Here is a 26,447-nt window from a genome sequence, read left to right as displayed (position 1 = left end):
CGCTCCGTTCTATTTTACAAATAATTGCCACTTTTTCAAAAATTAAAATAGTTGTTTGTTAGTAGTCATGTTTACAATTCAATGGTTAGGTTTTAGCTTTCAACTTATCTGACATCGCCCACTTGTAATGTTCATTATGCATCGACTTTGGAACATTAAAAAAAATATATTGTAAAAACCCCCAAAACAAAGATGTCATTCATGAAAATTGTAATGAGGTGCCAAGTCTGTGCTTACTAAGTTCACAAAGCTTGGATTTTTAACACGCAATTTTAACCATATGTGTGATACTTTGTCAATGCTGTCGGCAAAAACACTAATTAGGTACTTAGACACTTTCATAGTATCATAAACGTAAACCGGTAAACGCCCAGCGGCATCGGTAATAAGTTAGTCCCCCATTTGGATTTATTACATTGGTTCTTATTTTGAAAATAATGTTTTTAAACAATTGAAGAGTTTTTGCTCAACTGTTGACAATATTTTTGAACGGGATGTCCGAGAAGAAGCTCGTTATAAAAGTGAATAAATGTATGGAGAAAAACGAAAACTAAAATGTCAACTAATGTTACCTCATTATATCCGAGATCTCGCTATTTCCATGATCGTTATAACCAAGTTCGACTGTATTTAAAACACATCATAGATGGCATCGTAAATTTAAAATGTTTAAATTTATAATTTTGGACCAAATAACAGTAAACATGTTTTACAAGGAGTGATTTATGTATATGAAAAACAAATTATATGTCTAATTACATGCGTAATCAATGCATCTGCAACTATTTCAATGGTTTATAATCAATGAAATTAACAATTTGGGTTTATCAATTTATTCATAAACAAGGTTGCACATATTTACAAATATTTATATGTTTCAATATGAAGAGATCTCTCATAATAACTTAAAACAAGAGTTGCTGAAACTTTGTGATAGGTACATGAATAAAAATTATTGAAATTCACATTATTACATAATGCCAAAAGTATTGAAAATGGATCAGACAATGACATTAGATTGCGTGAAAAGATTCGAAAGACCCATTTATAACAAGAACTATATACCAGTGATGCGTAGATTAGATTATGGTGATCGATTAGTGCTATGATCAAATTATTCAGTTATTTAAAAAGATAATTAATTATTTCTACAACTGACTATTCAGATTGGTCATGATCAATTAAGGGCATGTGGAAAAAACGGATTCATCGTCAAAGGACCATTTTTACAGAAGAGCTAAAACAAGAATAAAAACATTTGTAATCAGCTCGTTTTGTTAACTGTATGATTTAAAATGGTCATTTTCATGCGATTTCTCATACAATGAGGCCATTCCTGTCATGCCCCATATTTTATTTCTACAATTGAAGACCTCATTCTAAAAGTATAAAATGTGCTAAATTGTCCAAAATTATATTATTGGGTTTTATTATTCTGTCCTTGAGTCCATACCCCTTGAGGTAATTTTCACAAAAATGGCGCTATATAAATAATCCAAATATATATATATTTACAATTGTTCTTTCAAATATTAAAAAAAAAAACATAGGTACCTCAAATTCATTGTTATTTTTAAAACATTGCGAAAACAACAATTGTCCACATTGATTTGTTTGAAAACAAAAAATGTCCATATTAATTTGTTTGAATGAACAGAAAATATCCTTTAATTAGCATTTCTACCACTTTGTAGCGCGACTATCACTCATTGTTTGTAAGTTCAAAAGGTGTTCTGGATAGTCATCTATATATCAATAGGTTTTCCGCAGCGTTTACTGAATATTTTGACAAGCTTCTGAAAACCCACTATTTTTATTTTGACCGTTCATATTAATTTCTTCTTAGTTTGCACTAAGAATCACAAAGATCCAAGAATTGTTTTTAAACAGCAAATGTAACACTGATATTTTATTTAATATACGTACAATAATTATAAAAGTTTTAAGTTCTGTATGATTTCATTGTATTAAAAAACATTAAAACCATAGTAAAACCGTGGTATTCAGTTAAAATACCTTTAAAAATTATTGGTTTGTGACATTTGAAGGTTTTAAAACGAGGTCTTTCAATTTAAGAGGCGAGGGGCCTGACTTTGATAGTTTTGAAAATACCATCCTTATTCAGGAAAAAAAATGGCATTAATACCTTTAAAAAAAATGCAATGAGCCCATTTTTACCCTATGCCCTTCAAAGATCAAATTAGTACTAGCCATAATAGATATTCTGTGATAATTAAAATAAAATAATGCCACTAAGTATATCAAAATCATAAGATTATTTGTTATGATGGATTTTTTTTTCACAATTGATTAAATAATCAATTGTGCATAATATTCTATAGTTATTATATCAATGGGTTATCCTTGTGATGTAATATTGTTTATTGTATACTCAACATGAACATTTTGATTAGTTATACTTCAAAATCACATTCATTCAGTAATATTATGAATTATTTTTACAATAATTTAAACATTTTATTTTGCATTTTGTTTTTAAAACAATCAGGAAATATTTCTGAATATTGTAGTCATAGGCATATACTGGAAATCATAGAAGCATAGCAAGTTGAATTAATTAAAATCAAAATGAAGGTGATCAGTAAAATTATCCTCATATTTAAGAAAATATAATATTGGAACAAATTTTTTAAGAAATGTGAATTGTGTATTTTTTTTCTATAATTTAAATAATTGCGACTAGTAATTAAATAATATAATCAACACATAAAGACATTGTTGTTCTATACATGTGGGTTGATACACAAAGATATTTTTACTATAATATTAAGCTATACAAAATTATAAATGTAATATTTCTGTAAAAAATCATAGAAATGTTCATGATAATTGTTATAATTATGTTAAATATTTTTATATCCTATCGGCTATGGTGACCAAGTACAACCTGGGATGACCTAGAAAAAAGCGTAAGTTATTAAACCTAAATAAATATTAATTTAAAAATGAATATTTATAAAAATACTAAACATTGAATGTCAATAACAAATATTGCCTGCTTTATTCTTGAAAAAGTTATATTTGTTTATAGTGGTGTGAAACATAACTATACTATTATTGTATAATGAAATCAGTACGGTTTCGTGGGATGAAAAACAAAATGTCTACACTTCACAATCTTTGATAAAATGGTAATTTTTATATTATAGAATACATTTTTTTTTTGTATTCCATGATTGGAGTTGTATGGCAATCTCTTCCAACAAACCAATAAAATGAATGGTGTTATTTTGTTTTACTTTCTTCATTGTTCATTTTAAAAAAGGGGAGTTCTTACCTAATATTTATATTAACACCAAGAGAAGAACGGGCTTTTGTTTTGGAAGCGTTGTGTAAATGTGTCACTAAATGAGAAAAATCTCGGGGCAGCTACATTTCCCTTTGATCTAAAAATAAAATAAATACAAAGTTTGTTTATCAAGATAGATATTTCAAGAGATATGGGGAACCTTATTGAGAATGGACCATGGAATTCTGAGCATTTACAGGATCGAACCTGTGACCTTGACTTGCCTGATTGCAATGACTTGCCTAATTTATTAATTTATCCGAGACAAATCCAATCAGAAGAAATTATTTTTGTTTAAAAAATTATTTTAGTGTCAAAAAAAAATAAATCCACATATCAATTGTCCAATTTATAACTCGGAAAAGTCTAAAAAAACTATGAAGGTTGATTAATAGTCTTCACCCCTGACTTATTTCAATGTTAACAGTGGACAAGAGCTCGTATGCACTTCTTCCAGCGCTGCAAAACATTTCTCTAGCTTCCTGGTAGAACATTTTGTCTAATCAATGTCAACAACTCATGCTCCAGCACACAAGGCGTTAGTGTCAATGGCTGCTATTCACGAATCTTGGTTTGAATTGGTTGACCACCCCCAATATTCACCCGTTTTAGCCCAGTGAATACCGGCTATTTTTAAAACTCAAGGAACATTTGCGTGGAAATAAATTTTTGGACAAAAATGAAATCATGTGCTGTGAATATGAGTGGTTGGCAGGGGTCGGACAAATATTCTACCAGTCAGCTATAGAAATGTTGGAACATCGCTGGAAGAAGTGCATAATACAAGTCCGGTGGATTACATAGAAAAATAAAGCACAAATACTTTTTCTCAACCACTTTGAAATAGGTCGGAGATAAAGTATATCAATCACCCTCGTAAATTTAAGTTAAGTATGCAGTTTTATGTCAAATTAGCTTTCTATCAGAGTAACTACTCGGATAATTTCAAAATGACACATCAAAAACTTGAATTGAATAACGATTTTGCTTTGCTCTATCCAAAAACAAACTTAATTGTTGGACTAATAAAGCAGGCATTTTGTGAATTAAATAACAGTTTACAAAATATATTTAATTGAAGCCCAAACAACAACACACACACACATATTATAGATTTTAAGGTGACCATTTAAATATTTATTTTCTTATTATCGTTGTATTTGGAAAGGTCTGATTAAAAAACTTGAATAGTTGTACCTTTCCACAATAACGGCAGGCATCTGAACGAGCTGTACTGGACTCTTTCCATCCTTCAGTGCTTGTGTGAGGTTAAGGATCTGGCCTCGCATCACGGACATCTGCTTCTCAAACAGCCTCTTGTCAAACCCTTTGTCTTGCTGAAAATGGAGAGGAAACTGAGTGCTCCCGCACTGCACAACTTAAACATTACGCAAACATTATAAACACAAAACTATTTATTATTTTTTTCACATTAAAAACTAAATGCATGCACATGAATTTTACAGGTATTTATCAATGGTTTTGAATATTAATATTAAGGTTATAATTACATTAAATTGTTTTTCTTAAAAGCCTCCTGTTACTAACACAATAATTATGACTATTAAAATATTTTAGTGGACTGTACATTTTGTAAAACATTTTTTTATAATTGAAAATTTTTTAAAACTATTTGATCGATATTCTCACCTTAAAAAGTAGAAAAAGTTCATCACAGAGTTCTTGAACAAAGTTCATATCTGATAATAATGGCAGCACCAATTCTCTATAAATTAAATAATAATAATTAGGATTGAATTATGTAAAATTTGATTTGAATACACTTTCTCATAATAAAAGTAATTTTTTAAAATTAGGCTGATGAGTCATTTTCAGATTTCTAATATCTCGTTATTGCATTTTGATAATCAATAACAAAAATATCATTTGCTCAGTTGTAAGAATGTTGACGGGGATGTGTTAGTGATATGTGAATGTGTTGATGTAATTTTGTTATGTTATTTATGTAATTAGAAGGCTCTGAATCACTCGCAAAAATGCTTGACAAACCAGACTAAATATTTGACGTATTATACATAAATTCAATGTCTGCAATTCATTGTTAGTTCTGTGCCAATAGAATAACAATCTTATTTGATAAGGAAATGTGTACTGTGGTATAGATTTTATGAATACGATTAGTGAATCTTTGTCAAGAAATAAACTAAAATTGTATAAATTGAAGAATAAAATAGCGGGTATATTCTACTTTTGTACAATTCACTATTTTGTCAATTTCTTGTTGTAGATTTTTGTTGATAATGCAAAAACTATTAAAATATTTAAAACCTACTGTTGTAAACTAAAAATTAAGCCTACGATTACCTTATTTAATATTTACTATCATGGAATAATGTGATTACGGAAATTTATTGTACATTTATCTCAAATAACTAGAGCTGTTATCTCAAATAAAAAAAACACGTTTTTTTCTATGCACAATATTGCTGCAAATCACAAAAAGAAATACGCATTGATAAATTAAATTAAGTCTGTCAGTTTTGAACAACAAAAGTAAAATCCTACCTATCGGTTTTTCATTTAAATTAAGGAATTTACCATAGCCAATTAACAAATATATCATGCACTGACAAGGGAAATTGAATGTTACACATCTTTTCATAATAAAAATCCTGAATACTAATTGATCTAATTGACTAATTGAACAAATTGATCTATTTACGGTTCAATTAACTTTTTACAAAATTATACTAAAAAACAATAATCATAGCAATGAACAAATCCTGCACTGACAAGGGGAATGAAATCATAAGTCTTTTTTTAATAAAAATCCTGACAATACATTAATAATGGACACTGGAAGGAACAAATTGATTTATTTACCATTCAATTATCTTTTTACAAAATTATACTACAAAAACTATAATCGTAGCAATGAACAAATATAACTTACAATACCATAATGAAGAGCATTACGTTTATAAATAAATCAATATAAAAATTTATACTACAAGAAAAAACAACAAAAAGTGATACACAGAAAGTATCAATAAAAAAAACATAACATCTGTAAGAAAGCAGTTGAATGTAGGTTTAAAGGGAAAGTGAAAAATATGTACTGCTGAAGTAATGACTAATTAGTAATAAATACAAAAAGAAAAGAAAAATTGTTTACAATAAACAATTATGTAATAAAAATCTGTTACTTTTTCATAAAATACCTAAAACAGATTATATTTCATGCTGTTTTTTTAATTAAGATAAAAAATTACTCTGTCATACTGATTCGCATACAGCTCTTTATCAAGAAAATATCGGATTGCCAACAAATCTCGTTAAATTGATTATTTAATTGGTAAATAATTAAAATTAACCTACTTTTTTAATGTATGTATATATTTTTTAGGTTGTTCTAGTTTTATACTTTCATAAACATTTTCCGGAACGAACTTAGGTACAAAAGTCACAGGCCACCTTTATTTATTTATATTTTATATATAACGAAAAGTAAATTGCCCCAAACAACTAATAGTTTATTGATGTGTTTCTAATTGAAAAAATCATCATAAGGACAAAAATAATAATGTTATGAACTTAAAGCCAGGATATGTACTCTCAGTTTAAGCAGAGAAAATAAATCCCTAATATGAAAAAAAAGTATGTACACACCTTGTATCATTACTAAAAGGCTTCTTGGCTTGTGGTAACCAAGCCCAGTGGTAGGGATAAGCTCTCCAGGAGTCGGGATGCTTAAAAGGAAATGCTAAACCGTTGTCAATGGCAGCTATGCTTATCTCTGGCAGCTGAACTAAATTCCAATCCTGAAATACAAATTTATATTCAAACACCTTTAGCGAAAACCAAATGTGCGTGCGCTCTCATGCCACTGGCCACATTAGTCTCTTTTATGCTGACCCTTTCACATACACACCTTACATCAGTAAAAGCAAATGAGTTTATATGGCAAACATTATCTATTCTTGTAAATAAATTCTTCTGTTTTGATTTTTCTAAGGGCCTTACTTATAAACCTGGTATAAAGTTACACCTAGGCATATAATAAGGATGGTATTTCCATCCATATTCTACCACATACCAAGTTTGTGAGTAAGGCCCTTAGAATATATTGTCTCTTGTCTATCTAGCAAAAGAAATGTTGAATAAATTACTGTAGTTTCTGTCATCTCCACTCTGGCTATGCTATTGTTAGCCAACTGCCCGGTCCCATTGGCCTGGCCATGGTTGACCAGACTCGGTTGCTCGTACTTGATGAGCCAGTTGTCGTTCCCGCGGTCCGTATTGCGGATAATGTAGTCCAAGATGACGAGCCTCTCGAACTGCAGCTGGAACTTCTGCGCCATTCGTGTCGGGGGAGGTTCCTGCTCAAACCGTCGCAGCCAATAATCAGCATCCTTGAAGCCGTCCACAAAGAGCTGGAAGGAACCCGCCTGGAAAAAATATTTGAAAAATCAAATAGTACATCTTCATCTTACCTTCGAGTAGCAAATGATCGAGATACATTCTATTTGGTGTACAAAAAGTAAAGTTATCAAGAGAATGTAGATAGGTGATCTGATTTCTCGACCCGAGTGGAATATTTGGTAGCACTCAAAATATTTATATAATCATCAGCTCTCTCGCGTTTAATGGTGACATAGGCCCCTCCTTTAGATCTCCACATCACCACATTCTGAGCAAACCGAATTTGACCACTTCCTGTAATCTGTTATAATCAGACCAACTTGCCTAAGGCCTGCCGAAACATCTTCTGCCCGTTCTGGGTTGCCATTTTAGGACCTTTTCAGTACATCATCTCTCGAAATATTGGTATTCAAAATGTTAAAACCAGGGGACAAATTCAAGTCGACGGATGTAAACTGTACGCATGTCTGAGTTAAATTTCAATTTTCCTACGCAAAGCAGAATTGATTAATTTTCATTGTTATTTTTTTAATGACCCCGGTTTATAGTACTCATAATTTGGTATAATTAAATGTATTTTGCACAAACTAAGAGTATTATATCAGATACTCTGTATGGAAAATTGAAAATAAATCAATAATGACTATGAACAAACCTTGGGAGGCAATCCCATTCTGTTGAATCTGAGTCTCATATTTGGAAATTGCTCTATAATGGCTCTTTTCATTCTCGCCTTTTGTCTGTCGATCCTCATGTAGTTAAATGTTTCTGAAACTAACTTTACCACCTGTAAGAAAACGATTTCAATAATTAATTACATCATTGTCAGGGGGGTACTTTTTGCTAACTTTGGTGGAAAATACAGGTACATTGATAATCAAACAAATTTCCGAAGTGATTGTATTAATCTAAATTTGTTGCAACAGAGAGGGAAAACATATTTGAGAAGGGAGTATGGAAATCTAGGCATTTACAAGGCTTATGACCTGTCACTCGCTGGTTTAAGTGGCAATATTAAATTAATAAACATGTTTTCCCTCTCTGCTGTAATTTTTTTAAATCTAAATAACTTTCTAGGGAGGAAATCCAGCCTGTCTACTAACATTTGGACATATTCAAAACATTGTTGACTTTATGAAACCTTTTAAAAAATGAAGAAAAGGCTCCTGCTACTAAAACAAATATAAAATTATTTAATGCGAAAAAAGGAGTGTTCAAATTATTGTTGACAGTTGCGTGCAATATGTATTTATTAAGCAACAGGTAAGACAAATCAAAGATGATATATTCTTAGTTTTCTTTTCTTAATGCACAAATGGTTTTTGCAGCCATTTAGATGGAAATTAAGTTTCCTGTGTTATTGTGCCATGTGACGTTCACAATATTTACTGAGGCTTCGGTTAACATTGTAGCATCCATCGGGGTCGATAATTTTTTGATAATAAGAATTTTTTATAGAGATTATCTTAAATATTTACTTTAAATGAAACACTTTGTAATTTTTACCGCATAAGAGTTTAATATATTATAACACCACTAGTTTCAGGTATTCTGAATTACCAATCATCAGGTGTAAACATAAACTAAACTAAAACATATACACAGATTAGTACTCTCGGGTACTGATAGGGTCGGGTGAAAGGGGCAAGGCAATGTGTGGTGGAGGGGTCAGGGTTTTACCAATTATGGGGAATATTGATAGCATTCGTAAAGCCAATCATAATCGCAAATTAAATATAATAAAAGAAATGGCTAACAACAATGAATATGATTGTGACTTAATAAAAAAAATGTTGAAAAATAAATTCATCAAAAAATACTAGTATTCTGCAAATAAAATCTGAAAATAAATTTTGGAAGAAAATTCTATTCACTGGTTCAATATCTTACCCCCCCAATATCCTCCTATCCTATCAATATACAAACAACAATTTAGGGAAAACACTTGATAACTCCAAATCGAAAATAGAACCTTTAGAAAAAAGCGGTGTGTATGATATTACGTGTGGAGATTGTAACAGTAAATATAGCGGTCAAACTGAGAGAAATTAAAAAATTAAAGTCAACGAACACCACCTAGTTTTTCTGAATTTGCAAACCATATTATGGATACAAACCATTCTTTTCATTCACATAAAATTAAACTTTTAGATTCTGTCACAAATAAAGGTATTATTATGAATAACTTAGAAAATATTGAAATCCAAAAAAATTTAAATTCAGAGAAAACTTTAACTAACAATATTATATTAAAAAATTCTCACCCCTGCTATCAATATTCCCCATAATTAGGAAAACCCCACCCCCTCCACCACACATTGCCTCGCCCCTTCCACAGGACCCTATCAGTACTATAATATGTTAAACTCTTATGTGGTAAAAATTACAAAGTGTTTCATTTGAAATAAATTCAAAATGTTTTTTCACAAAGTAAATGGTGAAACAATATATAATATTATCTTAAATAAACTATGAATGAATATAACTGACCCTAGTTTTAGGCACCACTTTAAGTCCGAGTTTAGTGTCGACCAAGCTGGCTCCAGCCTCCGATAAATATCCCTGGTTGGGTATGAGACACGCCCTCCCGAAGCAACAAGGACAACACAACTTGTGCATCCATTTCGTCCATTTTGGGTTCAACCTTCCATATGGCTCCTCGTCCTTTGGTTTAAACACTCCTACAATTTTCTAGAAGCAAAAAAATTGTTGGAACACAAAGATTTCATTTTTTTTTATTTATCTCATCAATTAGTTATAATGTATATTTTCATAAAAAATAATCAAATTGGAAATAAAATTATTTTGTACACTTTTACTTTTTTAAGTACGTGTAATTTAGTATTCTTGTAAAACTACAAATAAAAATATTTATTAAAAACATACCAAATTTAACATATAGCCTTTGCATACAACCAAGTGCCAGAAGAGGTGAAAATCAAAATATATTCACAAAAACAATAATAAATTAATAAATACATTTAAAAAAAAAAATATATGGGAGCTGCTTTATTATTTACCTTGCTTATAATATACAAGGTTTATATTTTAAAAAGTGGATTTTTCTGCAATCAAATTTCTTTTAATTTATCTAAACTGTTGGGATCAGGAGGGATAAACTAATGTGGGCCAATCAGGAACTTCTCAGCATTTGCTCATGTGGAGAGGAAACCGCTTAAAACTCTTCAGGAGAAGCCGGCCTGTTGGCAATAGTCAACAGGCCTTCCGTTTCACTAGAGGAGTGTTCGGCATTTTGTTCCCTACTTTGGTTTATTTTACCAATTGCCTGCACTGTATTGGCCATGTATGATACTACCCCTCGTGTGAGTAATAAATACATATTAGAAATACACAGGTACGGGGAAATATGAAACTATATTTAATATTAATTTATGTAAAAACTATTCAAATATATAAAGTGAGGCTCTAGAACTCATTTTCCCAAGTTTTACCAATATAAGACCCTAATAAATGAATATATTTAAGTAAATTGTAATCCATATGTACATTGTTACAAATTAAACACATTGTTAAAACTGAATTATATTGCTGGTATAAAATCACTATGAGAATTCTATGTACGTTTTATTTAGATAAAAGTAAACAACACAAAAATTGTATAAAAGTAATGGATTATAAATTAAGTATCAAACGTTACTTTATTTTATCAATTAATATCGAATAAATAAAATCAATGAAATAAAACAATTCACTGCTACCAAAATCTATCTATTACAGGCATTGTTCAAATTATTTTTATGTCAAATCCTGTGGAATTTTACTAAATTATAACTGAATTTTATTGCTATAAAATATTATGTTTAGAATAAAACATGAGATGTATGTATCAACAATGCATTTCTTTTTTGTTTTATATAATGCACATTCAATAAATACATGAAAAAATGTACTTATTAATATACTTTTGACTGTAAAATTGCTAAAAACTGTATCACAATTTTTGTTTTGACATTTTCAGTACCAACACAATATCAATTTGAATAATTTTGTACTATACAAAGAAAGACAAAAGTTGAATTGGCAGACTTTGGTTGAAAAGCCACTCCTCTAAAAGAAATTGTTCGATGGCAGATTTTTGACAGCCTGCCAAGAATATTGTTTACAAACAAACTTTTTCCTTCAGTTACTACGAAAAGTTCAGACAACTAGCAATGTATTAACAAGTAAACGAATATTATGTTTACTTGACAAAGATGTTTTTTTTTAAATTAATACATTTAATAAAAAATGTACAATGACATTAAAAATAATTAAATCAGATATTTGTAAAGAAATCAATCAAAAGGTTGAATAAGTAAAGGATTTTATGCAAATCATACTATGACGATGGTGAATAATAGAATGTGTTTGAGTATTAGTTTACACCTATTAAGTGACTTGACAATGAGACAGTTTGTATGCTAACTGGTATATATATAAATGTTGGAAAATGGTTATATTTACTGACATTTTATTACCTGCAAACTGAAAAAATTATGATAGAAATTGAAATAAATTATGAAATATCTGTGTTTGTAATGCGAGAATAGATTGTTTTTTTTTTTTTTAATGCAATTTACAGGGCATGTAAATATAATACCAGAAAGCTGAGTAATTTAAAATATAGATATTTCTATTATGCTAATATTTATGACATAAGTCCATAAGTTCATGATGAGATAATGAGTAACAATATCCAGACAACATAAAAATAAACCAGTACAAATTATAATTTATGAGTCATTTACCTAAATGACACAGTAATTATTAAAGAGGGACGTGTCATTAAAGTCGAGAAAATGAGTTAAGCATGCAATTCCACTATAAGGTCTACGGAACGTTGGGTGAAGAAATACAAGTTAGGAAAAATGTATTCATTTCAGTAATAAAATTGGTTAATGTCTATTATTTGAAGGTACTATTAGGTAAAATAGTACATTCAACTTGTGTGACTTAGCCTTTAAACTGTACCTATGCTCAAAGACAGTCAAATTAATGTTTTATAAATTTCACATTTGGCAGCTTATTAATTAAATAATATGTAAGGTGGTTGAACTATAATATGATTATTGTTAGTGGGTAAAAACATGCAAAAAAAAAAACAAGTTTATAAAACAATTAACAGAGTGTCAATGGAAGAGTAAACATACAAAATACGTCTGTTTGGTGTGCACCAAGTTTGCCAGCGAATATCTTAACAAAGGCAAAACCCCGCACACCTGCGCAAGCATTAATATATGCTCAAACACAGACTGTTCAGTTTCGCTTCAAACTGAAACAGGGCGATTTAGAGCAATGAAAAATCATAATCCCAAGGACAGATTGTAAACACTAACAAACAATAACTATTGGCAATAGGAGAGGGATATTTCATGCAGGAGAACAATGAAGAAATTCAGCATTTTTTTTATTTGTCAATAGACTATCAAACTAAGCAAAAAAAATTAATATTTTTATTATTATTGTTATTATTAATAATAATTTTAAGCGAGCAGCTTAAAGCTTATATGCCTAAATCTATTTAAACGAAAGTTAGTTGTTGGTGCACTTTAACTTTTCCGAAAACAAATCTAGCCCATTTTTTAACCCATAGAGACTACACATTGAGATCAGCTCTTGTGGCAGGTTATATCAACCATCAAAAACCCTATTGCTCCGGAAATGGTTCCGCGAATTTAAATTGAATCTCGTTTTCTCCAGCCTAAGATTGTGGCCTCGAAGACGAGCATCTTGTTTAAGCTTGAACATAGTATCCAAATTTGGGCAGCTATAGTGACTGTTGAGTATCGTGTATGTCTCTATCAGGTCACCCCTTTCTCGCCGTTCCTGCAGCGTTGTGAGACCGAGAGTTTCCAGTCTCTCCACATATGGAATTATGTATTATATCAGCGCTATGATTTTTTAATGTTTGGTAATTTTGAAATTACTCCACCTGTGACTTTACAGTAGAGCTCAGTTTATCCGAACTCCAGTCATCCGGATCGCCAAATATACGAATCGTTATCAGGAAATAAAAAAATAAAGGAGATGTTATAATAACAAATAAATGCCCGTAAATGAGTTTCTTCATCAAGGCAATTATGCTGGACATGTTTAAGTAAGTTTTTAATGTGATTCCAATTTGCTGTATTATTTCAAAAGCAATAAAAAAGTGATCTTACAGTGAATTTTGCATTTTCTTTCAAAACTTTGCCATAATTTAATGGTTTGTTCAATTATCCGGATAATGTGTGACACTAATAAATGTGGATAGTTGGAGTTTTACTGTAGTTGGAGAGTTCTGCTGATTGGTGAGTTGGCTTCCCGAAATCTTCTATCACAACACTATCGTTGGTTGATTCTTAAGAACTTGTTACGTAGTTCAAAGCAGTTCATTTTGATTATTTTTTTCATATGTTTTTGAGGAACTTTGCCGTACAATTAAATGCTCTCATTTTTACCGCGCATAAGAAAACATTTTTTAGATCCAATATTAGAACTGAATTAAAGCACTGAGCTTCCTTATTGGTCTGTATCCGGGCGGATTTTTGTACCGGGACCTAAAGCGTAAGACTGATCACCTTACCTTTCTGTAACAAATGGTTGAGATATGCTACTTTTTTGAAAATGTAAACCTACATGTTTGATGATGAATCGTAACAATGAGGAACTTCAGCCCTACGGGAAATTGGATACAGAAAATGTTTTCTTACGCGGGGTAAAAATTAGAGCATTAAATTGTACGGCAAAGTTTCTTGAAAATGTACAGAAAAAAAATAAATATATATTTTGATAAAAACGCACTATTTTAAATGACGTCACTGGTTCATGTGAATCAACCTATGATCTGAGAGTCTATGGAAGATTTCCGGTCTGCTTGTCGCTTCTGGACCAATAGGAAGAACTGAATGAGAATAAGCGGAAATGAACCTCTGACGTCACACGCGGAGTTATTTCAGAAATACAAAACTTTAAAAAATCGTAGCGCCGATAATACGATATGTAAAAATTAAAAAAAAAAAAATTTGTCTTAGTTTAACAGTCTATTAACAAATAAAAAATTTGAAAAAAACCACTGAACTTCCTCATTGCAATTTACTAAATTACTTTTAGTTTATATATTTACTATAGATTATCTAAATGAGCTGATATTATTAAAATAAAAAAATACATGTTTGCGCAGGTACAAAAAAACATTGACACGACACAATATAAAAATTCAGTGGTGATTTATGTACAACTTTCCACACCTAATGGTGCATACGGCACTGCATTAATTTCTTTATCACTTTTGTTACATGAAAGTAAAATGGTCAGTCTTGCGCTTCAGGTGCCAGTCCAGGGGCTATGAAATATTACCGTGTAAAAACACCTTTTCAAATAAATATTTCATGTCAACACTTTGTACATGTTTATGTTGACACTTGATGAAGTAAAAATAATATTTTTTTTATATTTAGGATTTAAGAAAAAACAAAGTGCCAGAAGAGTAAAAAGATAAAATGGATTGTGTATTTTCAAAGACAAAAAACAAGCTGATATTTTGGTAGATGGTGTAGTTTTGTACATTAAAAAAATATTTGAAAAATGCTACGATACTTTGATAACTCTCATTAAACCTTCAAGGATGAGGATTTTTTACTTTTACAAGCTATTTTTTTCACTAAAAAAAATCGCAGTTAATTCGAAACACTATTTATTCCAGTGTGGCTAATCACACACTAAAGAAAATACCTTTCCTGGCTGAAATATAGTAAACTCAGACATATTTTCTTAAAAACGATAGTGATTTGCGACAGAGTTCACTGTGACCATCACGCTTCCAATTGATGTTTCCACGTTTGTGAAAATACTGAATGAGATTATTTTCCAAGTACATTTAAGAATTATAAGGTTGTTAATGGGAATAATAGGGGCAATATTAGAGACATTATATGTTTGCCAAATTATATCAATTGAGTTAGTGATCTAGATTCTTGGTAATGTAGACATTCAAATTAACAAGTTGTGTGCTATGCTAACAGTATATTATTGGTTGAAGAGCAATATGTAATATGCGGTATTATATCTACTTTATTACTAATTGCTTTAATCAAACTTGGTAACCAGTTATTATTAATTTAATCAAAATTTTACAGTTCTACAAATAGCACCATTTGGCGAATATACCATTCTATTAAATGTTATAACAAGCATGCTGTTTTTTTAGATTTATAACATAATCAGAATGCAAATGTACATCGATAAAAATAGAATAGATAAAAAAAAGAGTTATTAAATTATTTTTTTTATTATTCGTTGATTGTTTTTGTTTATTTTTTATTTAATAATTCTTTGAAGTCAAACATTTCAATAAATTACAATTTTTGACTTTGTCCAAATGATTGCAGACTAAAGACTGTATTTCACCCCCTAAGGAGTCATTAAGATTAAGAAATTACAACAGGGATGAAGAACATTTTAGAGAAGGAAGATCAGATGAATCTCTTTACAACAATAAAGGTTTCAGCTCTTTAACTTCACTAAAATCAACAGATAGAAGAATTGAAGAAATACGGATGTTCAAAAATAGGCAAAATGGTGAATGTTACACAGTGTGTAAAGTGGCCAATCAAACCAACCAATGACAGATCATATACCCTGTAAGTGCCTAGACTTTCATATTCTCTTCTCTAAAATGTTTTCCATCCCAGGTGAAATTTGTTAATGACAATGTCCATATTTCGGTGAATTTATAATTATATAACTTATGACCATAGAATTTATAATTCGGTGGTCATAAGCCCTGTAAATGCCTAGACTTCCAAATTTCCTTTTCTAATATTTTTTCCATCCCTGTTGTAATTTGTTAATTTCAATAAATTTTAGCTAATGTTTGAATATAACCGACTTTTCTAGTTTCGAGACATACCCGTCTCTTCACCAGGACACTAATTATATTTATTTATTTATTTTATTTGATTTATTTATACAAAGAAACAAAATACAAAAAAAACATAAAGTTTCCTTTACTCCAAGAGGCCAATAGCCCTGTGTTGAGTTGGGATACAACAAAATGGAAAGTGGAAGCATACATATTATTCAAGAATACAAGAATAACAATTATTGCATAAACATAAATTTTAATCAACATCTTAAAAACACAATTAATAATATATATATATGCAATCTAATCTCGCAGCAGTCTCCTGCAATAATCTCTCCCCTTAGACAATATATTAACACGCAAATCCCACTACACCTATACCATAATAATGTGCAAGAATATAAAACTGACATGCTGATAGGATGCATGCTACTAACTAACACCAACATGCAATGATTATAATAAAAATATGTTTTATATACAGGTATTTTAGGTGGGGACAGGAGACTTAGGATATTGATAGGGAGTGGAAAGTTAATATATTGGAAAGGTCTGATAGAAATTTAGGATATCATTATGGTTTATATCTTCCTCCTAAAGCTGACATTCGCACACGGCCAAATCGGAATGTAAATTCTGAACAAGTGAAAACCATTGCAGCAGTGTCCGATGCACATTTTACATATAGAAGTTGTCTCGAATCAAGGTTTTCATGTAACATTTGGTTTAAGATTGAAAAGAAGATTACATTTGGCTCGGGAGGAGGCTACCCAATATTCTTGCCATGCCCAAAAGTTGCTTTTCCTCGTTGTAACGAGGAGATCACCCAATGATCAGAAATTAACTTAAGCAGATACTTAATATGTATGAATAGAAAATATGGTAACTTACACCAGCTGGGTTTTTAACAAAATAAGAACCACTGGATCCTTGGTATATTCTCTCGGGATAGATGCCATTGTCTATGGCTATCTCAGCTTGCCAAACTAGCTCGCTGAACTCCGGATCATCTGAAATTATTTATAACAAATAAATCTTCATTTATTTAAATTAGAGATGCAATAAATCGTGGTTGTAATCAGGTTATTCCAACATTGCATTACTGAAAAAAAATTAATGCAAAAATGTGTACAGGGAAACAAATTATTACTATCAAAAATGTTCGAGTAAGTTCTTTTTGACAGGTTTAAGAAAGAAAGTACAGTAACAGACAGTAAATAAAGGATATCGGGCTTAAGAAAGAGACTGCCGACCTAATCGGCGCACTCTGATTTTGTAGAGTGCTACTCGCTTGGTAGCTCCCTGTATAAAAACGCCGGATTGCTGGCACAGCCGGAGAAGTAAAGTGCCAGATTATAGAGAGAGTACTGTATTTTGATATGTAATACGTGGGCAAAGATAAGCATACCTAAATATGAGCAAAAACGCTTAAAAATGCACAATTACAAGTCTAACAATTCTTCGTCTTTTATTTATATAATAAATCTAACAATTATGTTAACTTTAAAATGTTATCTTAATTTCAAAGATGGTAATAAGAAAGCCAATAAAAAATATTAGTATTTATTTTGTAATTTACACGAACATTATTAATTTTCATTGATTTGCAGTGCGCAATTTTCTAATAAATTTGTATAGAGTGAACCCGTGAATTTACTGCAGAACACAAACTTAGTCTTTAAAAACTTCGTTTCAGATAAACATCAGATAGGACAGATGTCGCGTTGCTTGAGGTATTGTTGGTACATCTACCTACAAAAACGTTTAGTACATGGTATAAAATACCTAACTCACGCGTGGTCGTTAGCCTACTCTCCTTAAATTAACTCAGGTAATTACAATAACCATGAAACAATATTATTGACTTCTCGAACCATGCCGAGTTATAATTTAACTACGCGTTATATTTTTAGTTATATTATGAAGATTTATCTTGAACTCTTGTTACTTACATTTGAGTCATAAAATTGAATTTGCTCACCAAACGTCACATGCAAGTGAATCAAAAGAACATGTGAAATATTACAATTTATCGATGATGAATTATTACAAATAATAAAATTAATAATCACTATGCAAATTATATCTATACATACTTAATAAAAAGTCAATTTAAAAAAAACACACTGAAAAATTCTGTCGATGTGGCAGATTGGACTAAATTATACTTACTCATAGAACTTAGTGTATAATAAATTCCTGTGGCAGAGTAAGTACACCGAAGTTTTATCATAATTAGTTTACCTTTCAAGTGAGTGCTAATAATCATAATTACAAAATATTGCAATCTTTTCATAACTTGTGTAACTTAAAACTATACATAATTATGCTAATGTGTAGTTTTCACTCGGATATAACATGCCAGCAAAAATTAAAAGTAGTTTAAAAATTTTGAAAGCAGTTCATATGGCATAAGGTTTGTTTAACGTGTAATTGCTTAAGTGGTTAAACAAAGGAAAAGCAGGTTTGCAAAAACCAAATATGGATTACTCATATTCTTATTATACTCTGAACAAATTCCATACACTGTTCTGATATTGGTGTAAATATGTTTATAATTTAACTGGGTACCTACAACAATAATGTTATTTCAATGGCCGTTGTTTGTTACCTTTGAAATCTGTAATTGGATTCAAATATTCACTATCCAAAATGCAAATAGGATCATCTATACCCTGGGGACTGATGCGAATCTCGCTGTCTGTATTTTGCAGAATGTTCAAATCCAATTGAAGTTTATCCATATTGCGGGGTCAAAGCATATCTGATATCTTACTGATTAATTGAAACCCACGAATGAAGTGTTATCAATATTTACAATCACCAATAACCACAAAGGTAACACAATGCACTCCGCAAGCTCGGCTGAAACCACACTAGCGGAAATTCGCGTTAATCAGCGATACCGATTTTTTGTATGTAGAAAGTAAGAAGCCTTACAATTACGTAGAACGGAAATCGACACGGTAATGTACAAGCTGTTTAGTAAAATAATTCATGTATGTATGTTGTGTACGCAACGCGTCGTAGATAACAGGTGCACCTGTCAAACGCGAAACGCGCAGTAAGAAATATTACCGAGGAATTGGTTGAAGGAGACATCTAAGTCGCCGCGGCCCCCCAAAAGGGGCTCCGACTCCCGGTCCAGCCCCGAAGACTCCACCGTGCCGTCGAACCCCACGTCTGGAACCAGGCAGATCTCCTCTGTGCTACTCGACAAGGACACCACGCTGTCATCAACTTGAACTGACGGGAACGCCGATTTCGTATCTGTCTCTAAGGTAAGCAGCGTCTCTTCCGTACTCATTAGGATTCAAAAAGTGAACAGTTTGAGACTTCATTTATTAAATAACCCTTATTTTTATGAACTGCACAAAACACATCACGCAGAAATGACCCCCGATTAACCAACCCACAACACAATCTGCTCCTATCGTAATGCTAATAAAATTCTCGTTATCTTTGTCCCTTTCGTTACACCGTGAATTTGAATGGACGAAGAGAATAAACTATAGTTTTGTTGAAATTGCGACATTAATTTCAAAAACAGGAACGTTTGATAGCTCTTTCTTTTGTTATGTATTTATACGCGTACGAGGGCAACGGGAATATTATTAAATATTGCGGTGTCAATATGCACGCGTCATGATTTACCAAAGACAGCTGATTCGCCAAACACGATGATAACGCAGATTCCTGACATTTCTGTATTCGTATAAATCCCTGTTTTACCAACACAAACAATTCGCGCGTAGTTTGAACCAATGACCTCCATAAACAAATCAAGAAAAGAAAACTTAGATATTATTATCATAAAGCATAGGTTTGCAACTATAACCACTAATTCAATTAACCATTAAATGGCAAATAGATTTGTCATAAAAGTTTGATACAGTTTTATTTAGTTCAAGAGAAACACAAACTCTTCGAATTCCATATTTCAAATAATAATTCGAAAAAACCGGTTTTCCGTTATTTTTGGACGACCAATGAATTATTTCAGCTTTTCGTAATGCAATTGACTGTCATTTAACTTTACTTAAAACACTTCGGACATGTTTATTTCAACATTTCAGGAAGAACAGCTAACAATGCAAATTAAATTGAATGCTATTGGATTTGTATTGAGGTTACACAGATAATTTTTGCTATATCAACTCATTGTGTTTTGAGACATTCTCGCGATGTTAGTAATCCATACTATAGTTTTAGTAGATCTATTGTTTTGTAATTAGTTATTTATTATTGACGCATCTAATTTAATTATTTAAATAATTACTTCCGCACATTGAATAACAAAAATTAAAGCGTCATTTTTTCAAACACGAAGTTTAATCATTTTACAATCGACAGGTTTCGATAGTTTTTATATTATATGTGGTTTATACATTTTTTAATTTTTTTTAAATAAAAACCTTTATAAGCATAAATAAACAATCAATAATACAATCAGTAAAAAATGGGACACGTAAGGTTGAACTTGCCAAAAAAGAGTCTGGCTCTTGTGTTTGGCAAGTTTACAAAATAACATAAAAAAGAAACAAAAAATGCAAAACAAAACAATAATAAAATAAATAAAAAAATTAAACAATTTATAAAAATTGATAAAATATAACACTAAAAAATATTAAATAAAAACACAAAATTTATTAATTTATAAACACAGGCACATACGAGTATTAAACATACATCTCCATTTTCAAAATAAAGTTAATGATAATTATGTCAAGAAGCTTTTCTTTAATTTATCCTTAAATTTTCCGTAATTTATTTCTTGACGTAGATTTTGTGGTAAATTATTGAAAAGCTTCCGTCCTATGTAAGTATAATGATTTTTGGCTGTGGTAGTTTTAGTTCTCTGTAGAGCAAGGCATCCTGTTCTTAACCTTCCCGTAATACGGTCCGAAGGGAGGCTCTCCTTATGCACCTGGAGCATACAACACTTTCCGTAGATATCCTCCACTCTTAAAACATTAAATTTTTTGATTAGTTCGGTAGTTGAGAACAAGGATGGTTTATAAAGTATTATTTTAATGATTTTTTTCTGTAGAACTTTTAAGGGTCTAAGATGAGCGTTGTAAGCCCCTCTCCATCCAAATTTTAACCACTTATAAAAGTACATACGTAGGTACATTTTATAAGTGGTTAAAATAATAAAAATGTTTCCGTAGATGGCAAGGAGCTATGAACGTCTAGGCATTTACAGGGTTCATGACCTGTCATTTATTATATTTGAAGTGATCACTTTTCACACTGTGTAATGTTCACTGTTTTGTTTATGTTAGACAATCGGTATTTCTATGTGAGAATTTTTGTGAATTAAACTAGCTGAGTTATGTATTTATTCATGTATGTGAGATCCTACCGAATTATTGTACCTACCAACTAAAAAACGCCTTATAATATCTATTTTGCATACTACTTCTTGTCGGTCGTTTATTATTTTAAATAAAAATATTTTTAAAATGGAGCATGTGGACATTACCAGACGCCCTCGGGAGACCCTATCGCCAGCACTCTCGCCTCCTCCGAATAAAGCCGAAAAATCATCATCCACGGCCTTTCAGGATGGCGTGGCGAGAGCCCACAGGTGTGGAGCAGAGACAACTCAAGTTAAGGATTTCCCGAGGCACCTGCAGCACGTGTCAAGTCGGGTCCACCGCCGCAGCCTCAATACGCTCGTTATAGGAGGCTGCTGTGTCCGTTCTCGGAGTTCAACGTTAGCGAAATCGAATCACCTCATACCTAATATTCTCCTCAAGCACTTGCATAATTTATAGTACTACTGGTATTGAACAAGAATTGAATAATAGTCATTTCGTATTGATCGAGTAAAGGCTAGAGTTCCAGACAGCACGCATTCTGTAAAGTTGCTCCAGCAATTCCTGGGCGGTTGCGAGCTCTTCATGCGAGCCAACGTACCAAATAGGTATTTAAAGGAGTCAACTTCCTCGATTTGAAAAATATTAAAGTGTTTGATTACTTATATAATAAATATATGGAGTTTTTCTACTGACATTTCTTGGTGGAACTGCATTTTAATTATAATAATAAAAATACGTATATAGTTTTATTCCACTTTTATTTATAAATTTTTACCAGTGACCGGGTTTCGTCGTGACCGATATCGTCAGACTGGTGGGAGACTAAACAAATTTCTATGTTATGTACAAGTGCAAGCAGGGGTTGTTAATCATGATTTTATATAATTATGGAAATAAAATAATTAAAACTAAAATAATTTAAGTAGAAGGTAATAACAATTATATGAATATAAGTTTTGTATAATATTATTTTCAAAAAAAACACAAATAAAATCAAATCTAATATATTATTCCCTTAAGACTTCAAAACAGTTTAAATACATTTAAATGTAAGACTTCATTATTGTAAAACAAAAAATAAAGGAAAGCGCCGGGCAAAAATGGAATTGCGGTAATTACTCTGTTCGTCTCATGTCAACAATTATATGAATATAAGTTTTGTTTGAATGTTTATAATAAAAACTGGTGTAAATTATATAAATTTATGAAGTTGTATGAAAATGAAAATGTATTTGATAAAAGCAGCTCAGTCACAATGGTTGCACTGCACTTGTCGGTAATTACCGACGCCATAAAAAATACCTATGGATGCGTGTTGACTGAGGACTTTTAATCAATGCGATAAACATTGAGCATCAGGGCCCCGATTACAATGAGAAGTTAATATTTATTTCCAGTTATATACGAGTATACAAAATTAAATTAAATTTTCTGTATGCATACAATTTTTACTTCAAACATGTTCAATTGTAGGTTACCGACGAAGATACTTTAAATGTTCATGCAAATATATTAATTTTCGTCAACAAATATCGTTTTTTTTATAGATAGTCGAAGATAACTCTGTTAACTTCCCATTGTAATCGGGGCCCAGGGCTGGTATTCCGAACGCAATTACAGCGCGGTATAGCGCGTTTTTACATACTATTAATATACTAAATACGCGTTATAGCGCACTGTACATGCGTTCGGAATACCAGCCCAGTAACAGTTTGGAAGTAAGTAAAGAATAAATAAAATAATACTTTAACAATGTTATAATTTATAAATTCATTTTTAATTTAGAACTTTCAACAAATAATTAAAAATTGCCATGTCTAAATTCGAAATAGTCAGCTTGCTTCCATGAAAATATGCATAAATGTAGAGGAAGCGAGTTCTGTGAACAAAGATAGAGTGGTGTGTCGTTCTGCCCTCTCTATGTTTTGTTTACGTGTAATTTTAAAACTACTTTCATCCATGTATTATTATCATCGTTTCCCTTTACGGGCCCAGTAGTTCATAGGGCACCGCAAATTAAACTTGTAACGCCCGTAACGAATTGTTTTACGGATTCTGAGTGATTCGTTGTTTGTTGTTATTGTGTTGCAATGTAAATCCAAGAACATGGTATATACTTAACTTTTAATTTACTTCAAGGTAACCGTTTAACCGTTTATTTTCAAATATAGGTGTGTTACAGAGGGCCTACTTTATGTTTTTTTTTTTTAATTTCTTATTCCCTGACTTTGTTTAGCAGTAATATACATAAATGAAAAATCCAGTTACGGACAGGAATGGGAAGGAGATAATAAAAGAGGGGAATGTTTATATAACGGGAATTTTTTTATTTTATTTTTATTTTATTTTATTTAGGAAACAAACAGTACAGTTACATTGTTTTATATTTTACACAGTTAGACTTAACTCTAATGGACCAGTGAAGTTTCCATATTATAAAGTAATTATATGTAAGGTTATGAATTAAAGTACAAAAAAGAGAAGGAAAAAAAACATGAATGGAAGTTGTTTAAAAATTAAAGTTAAAGTAAAAAAATTAAGAAAATTTGTAAAAGTAATTAAAAGTTAAGAATTAAAATAACGAATGAAAAACATGCTCAGATGTAAAAATAAAATAAAATAAAAATGTTTTTTTAAAAAATAGGAAAAACATAAATATACACATACAAATGTTAAGGGATTCAAAGGAACGATGAGACGAATCTTTAAAGAATCTTTAAATGAGAAAATAATTGTAAGTTAATTTAAAAACATCTTCAAAATTAATGACACATAGTAAGAGCAGCAATATATTGATGTTATGTACATATACAATATACAATATTATAAGTATTGGTTTCATTCAATCACAAGGAATTTCACAAGTAATTAATTTCTGTGTATTTGTTTTCAGTTTATAATAACACCTGTAGATGCAAGGATCAGGATTTTGACACTGGATTGTTTAGGAAGTATAAACTTTTACAATAATTTAACTTTGATAACTAACAGTGCTAGTTTTATTTTGATACATATTTTTTTGTATTTTATTTATTGTTTTTATTTGATTTATATTAATGAATGTTTTTTTTATAATAATTTAATTTTCATTGTTTTTATGGTTAATTTAATTTCAATTCGTATTTTATTCATGTTTACATGTGTATATAAGATGTATTTTATATAAAAAAAAATATTAGCAGACAACAGTTATGTATTATTTTTTATTGTTTGTAAACCAAATAAATAAATTAATCTGTTCTTTCCGGAACTAGCAGTGCTTCAAAATAAACTTAAGTGGTCTTAAAACAAAGTGTTTAATTTATCAAATTTGATCACGTTATTCCAAAAAGCCAATGCCGATTCAAAAATTAATAAAAATAATTATATATTTTATTTCAGGTTATTTTTAGATTAATGCCCTTTTTTAATAATTAAGATTGTACAATTATATACTTGAGATTCGGCTGCCTGAGACTGGGCACAGTAACGTTTTGAAGTTGTAATGAGCACTTTTGACAGGTAGGTTACTAAGAGTTTACAAAATAAAGTTTTTGAAAATACGTAAAAGTTTTAAACGTTTTTGGAGGAGTACACATTTATCAAAATGAAAATATTTTAATAACGTAAGTTTAATTATTGGCTTAATATTATAGTAAATATTGAGTTGCTAAGAAACGAAGCGTAGTTCATTTGAAATTTAATTCAACCTTGTCATTCACACGGTCAATTTTTTAAAAGCATTTATTTGCGGAATGTAGCAAAAGAAACTAATGCAGAAGGGTGGCTGACTTGTCAAGCCTGATGGATATTACGTAAAGTGGCCACTTAAATCAGCCAATGACTGTTCATAAACCCTGAAAATGCCTCGACTCTTAAATGTTCTTCATCTCCGTTTTTATTTGTTAACATCAAAAAACAACTAATAAAGAACCATACATATTTTTTCAAAATTGTTTTATTTATATTATAATTTGTTTATATGAATTTTTAACACTTTGTTTTCTAATACCTCAAGTAGGTTATGTATTTATGTAATAATGATGTGTTAAATATACTTTACATCTCCAAATAAAGTTTTTTTTCATTAAAAAGGTATATTATTAGAAAAAAAAAAAAAAAAACAAAAACCTGTTCGGTACCTTAGTTTTATAAGTGTCTTTTTTTATTTTTGAACTTTATATAATACACAGAACTTTTTGTAGTTTATTTTATTTCTAATTGGTCAAAATATTTCTTACTCGAGCTAACTATGTCGGCCCCTTGTATGGAGCGCGATCCGCAGTGCATTTATTGGTGCATGACAAACGTTGCTCTTAGAAAATTTGTCAAATACTAAATTTTGCTTCTGGTGACACGGTTGGGAACATAATATAATGTAATTGATTGTGACAGATATGGGACGCATTAAGTATTTTGAGAATACATAAAATAAAAATAGTAAAATGATTTTTAGAAGTGCCATCTTTACTGTAGTATTATACCTAAGTCTGCCATAATGAGGAAGTTCACTATTAAACTAAACCAGTTTTTTTTTTTTTTAAATTTCATGTATCGTATTATCAGCGCTGTGATTTTCAATTTTTTTTATATTTTTTAAATTACT

At 30.6% G+C, this 26,447-nt stretch overlaps 1 protein-coding gene and 1 long non-coding RNA gene across 6 annotated transcripts; one reads left to right on the top strand and one right to left on the bottom strand.

The window, feature by feature from the left end:
- Positions 1-817: 817 nt before the first annotated feature.
- On the bottom strand, positions 818-21,115 carry Pi4KIIalpha (phosphatidylinositol 4-kinase II alpha). Of its 4 annotated transcripts, none has more exons than XM_088242400.1 (10): positions 19,617-21,115; positions 17,430-17,548; positions 10,184-10,384; positions 8,349-8,480; positions 7,441-7,719; positions 6,941-7,092; positions 4,961-5,036; positions 4,508-4,680; positions 3,299-3,407; positions 818-2,918 (listed from the first exon to the last, which is right to left on the bottom strand). In XM_088242400.1, the coding sequence occupies exons 1-9, from the start codon at positions 19,843-19,845 to the stop codon at positions 3,311-3,313; spliced, it is 1,458 nt and encodes a 485-aa protein (XP_088098526.1). In that variant the 5' UTR covers positions 19,846-21,115; the 3' UTR covers positions 818-2,918; positions 3,299-3,310. The 4 variants fall into 4 exon arrangements, with proteins under 4 accessions (XP_088098526.1, XP_088098530.1, XP_088098531.1 ...); XM_088242404.1 differs by having other exon boundaries at positions 19,150-20,328; XM_088242405.1 differs by having other exon boundaries at positions 4,508-4,647; positions 19,150-20,328.
- On the top strand, positions 19,688-25,794 carry LOC148284265 (uncharacterized). Of its 2 annotated transcripts, XR_015825368.1 has the most exons (3): positions 19,688-19,819; positions 24,756-24,813; positions 25,244-25,794. It is a non-coding gene; the product is annotated as an uncharacterized LOC148284265 (long non-coding RNA). The 2 variants fall into 2 exon arrangements; XR_015825367.1 differs by lacking the exon at positions 25,244-25,794 and having other exon boundaries at positions 24,756-25,154.
- The last annotated feature ends 653 nt before the right edge of the window (positions 25,795-26,447 follow it).

The sequence above is a fragment of the Micrasema longulum genome, unplaced genomic scaffold, assembly GCF_059751315.1.
Source record: "Micrasema longulum isolate JH-2025_06_02 unplaced genomic scaffold, ASM5975131v1 h1tg000136l, whole genome shotgun sequence".
NCBI lineage: Eukaryota > Metazoa > Arthropoda > Insecta > Trichoptera > Brachycentridae > Micrasema > Micrasema longulum.
This window is presented reverse-complemented; position numbering and strand designations above follow the sequence as displayed.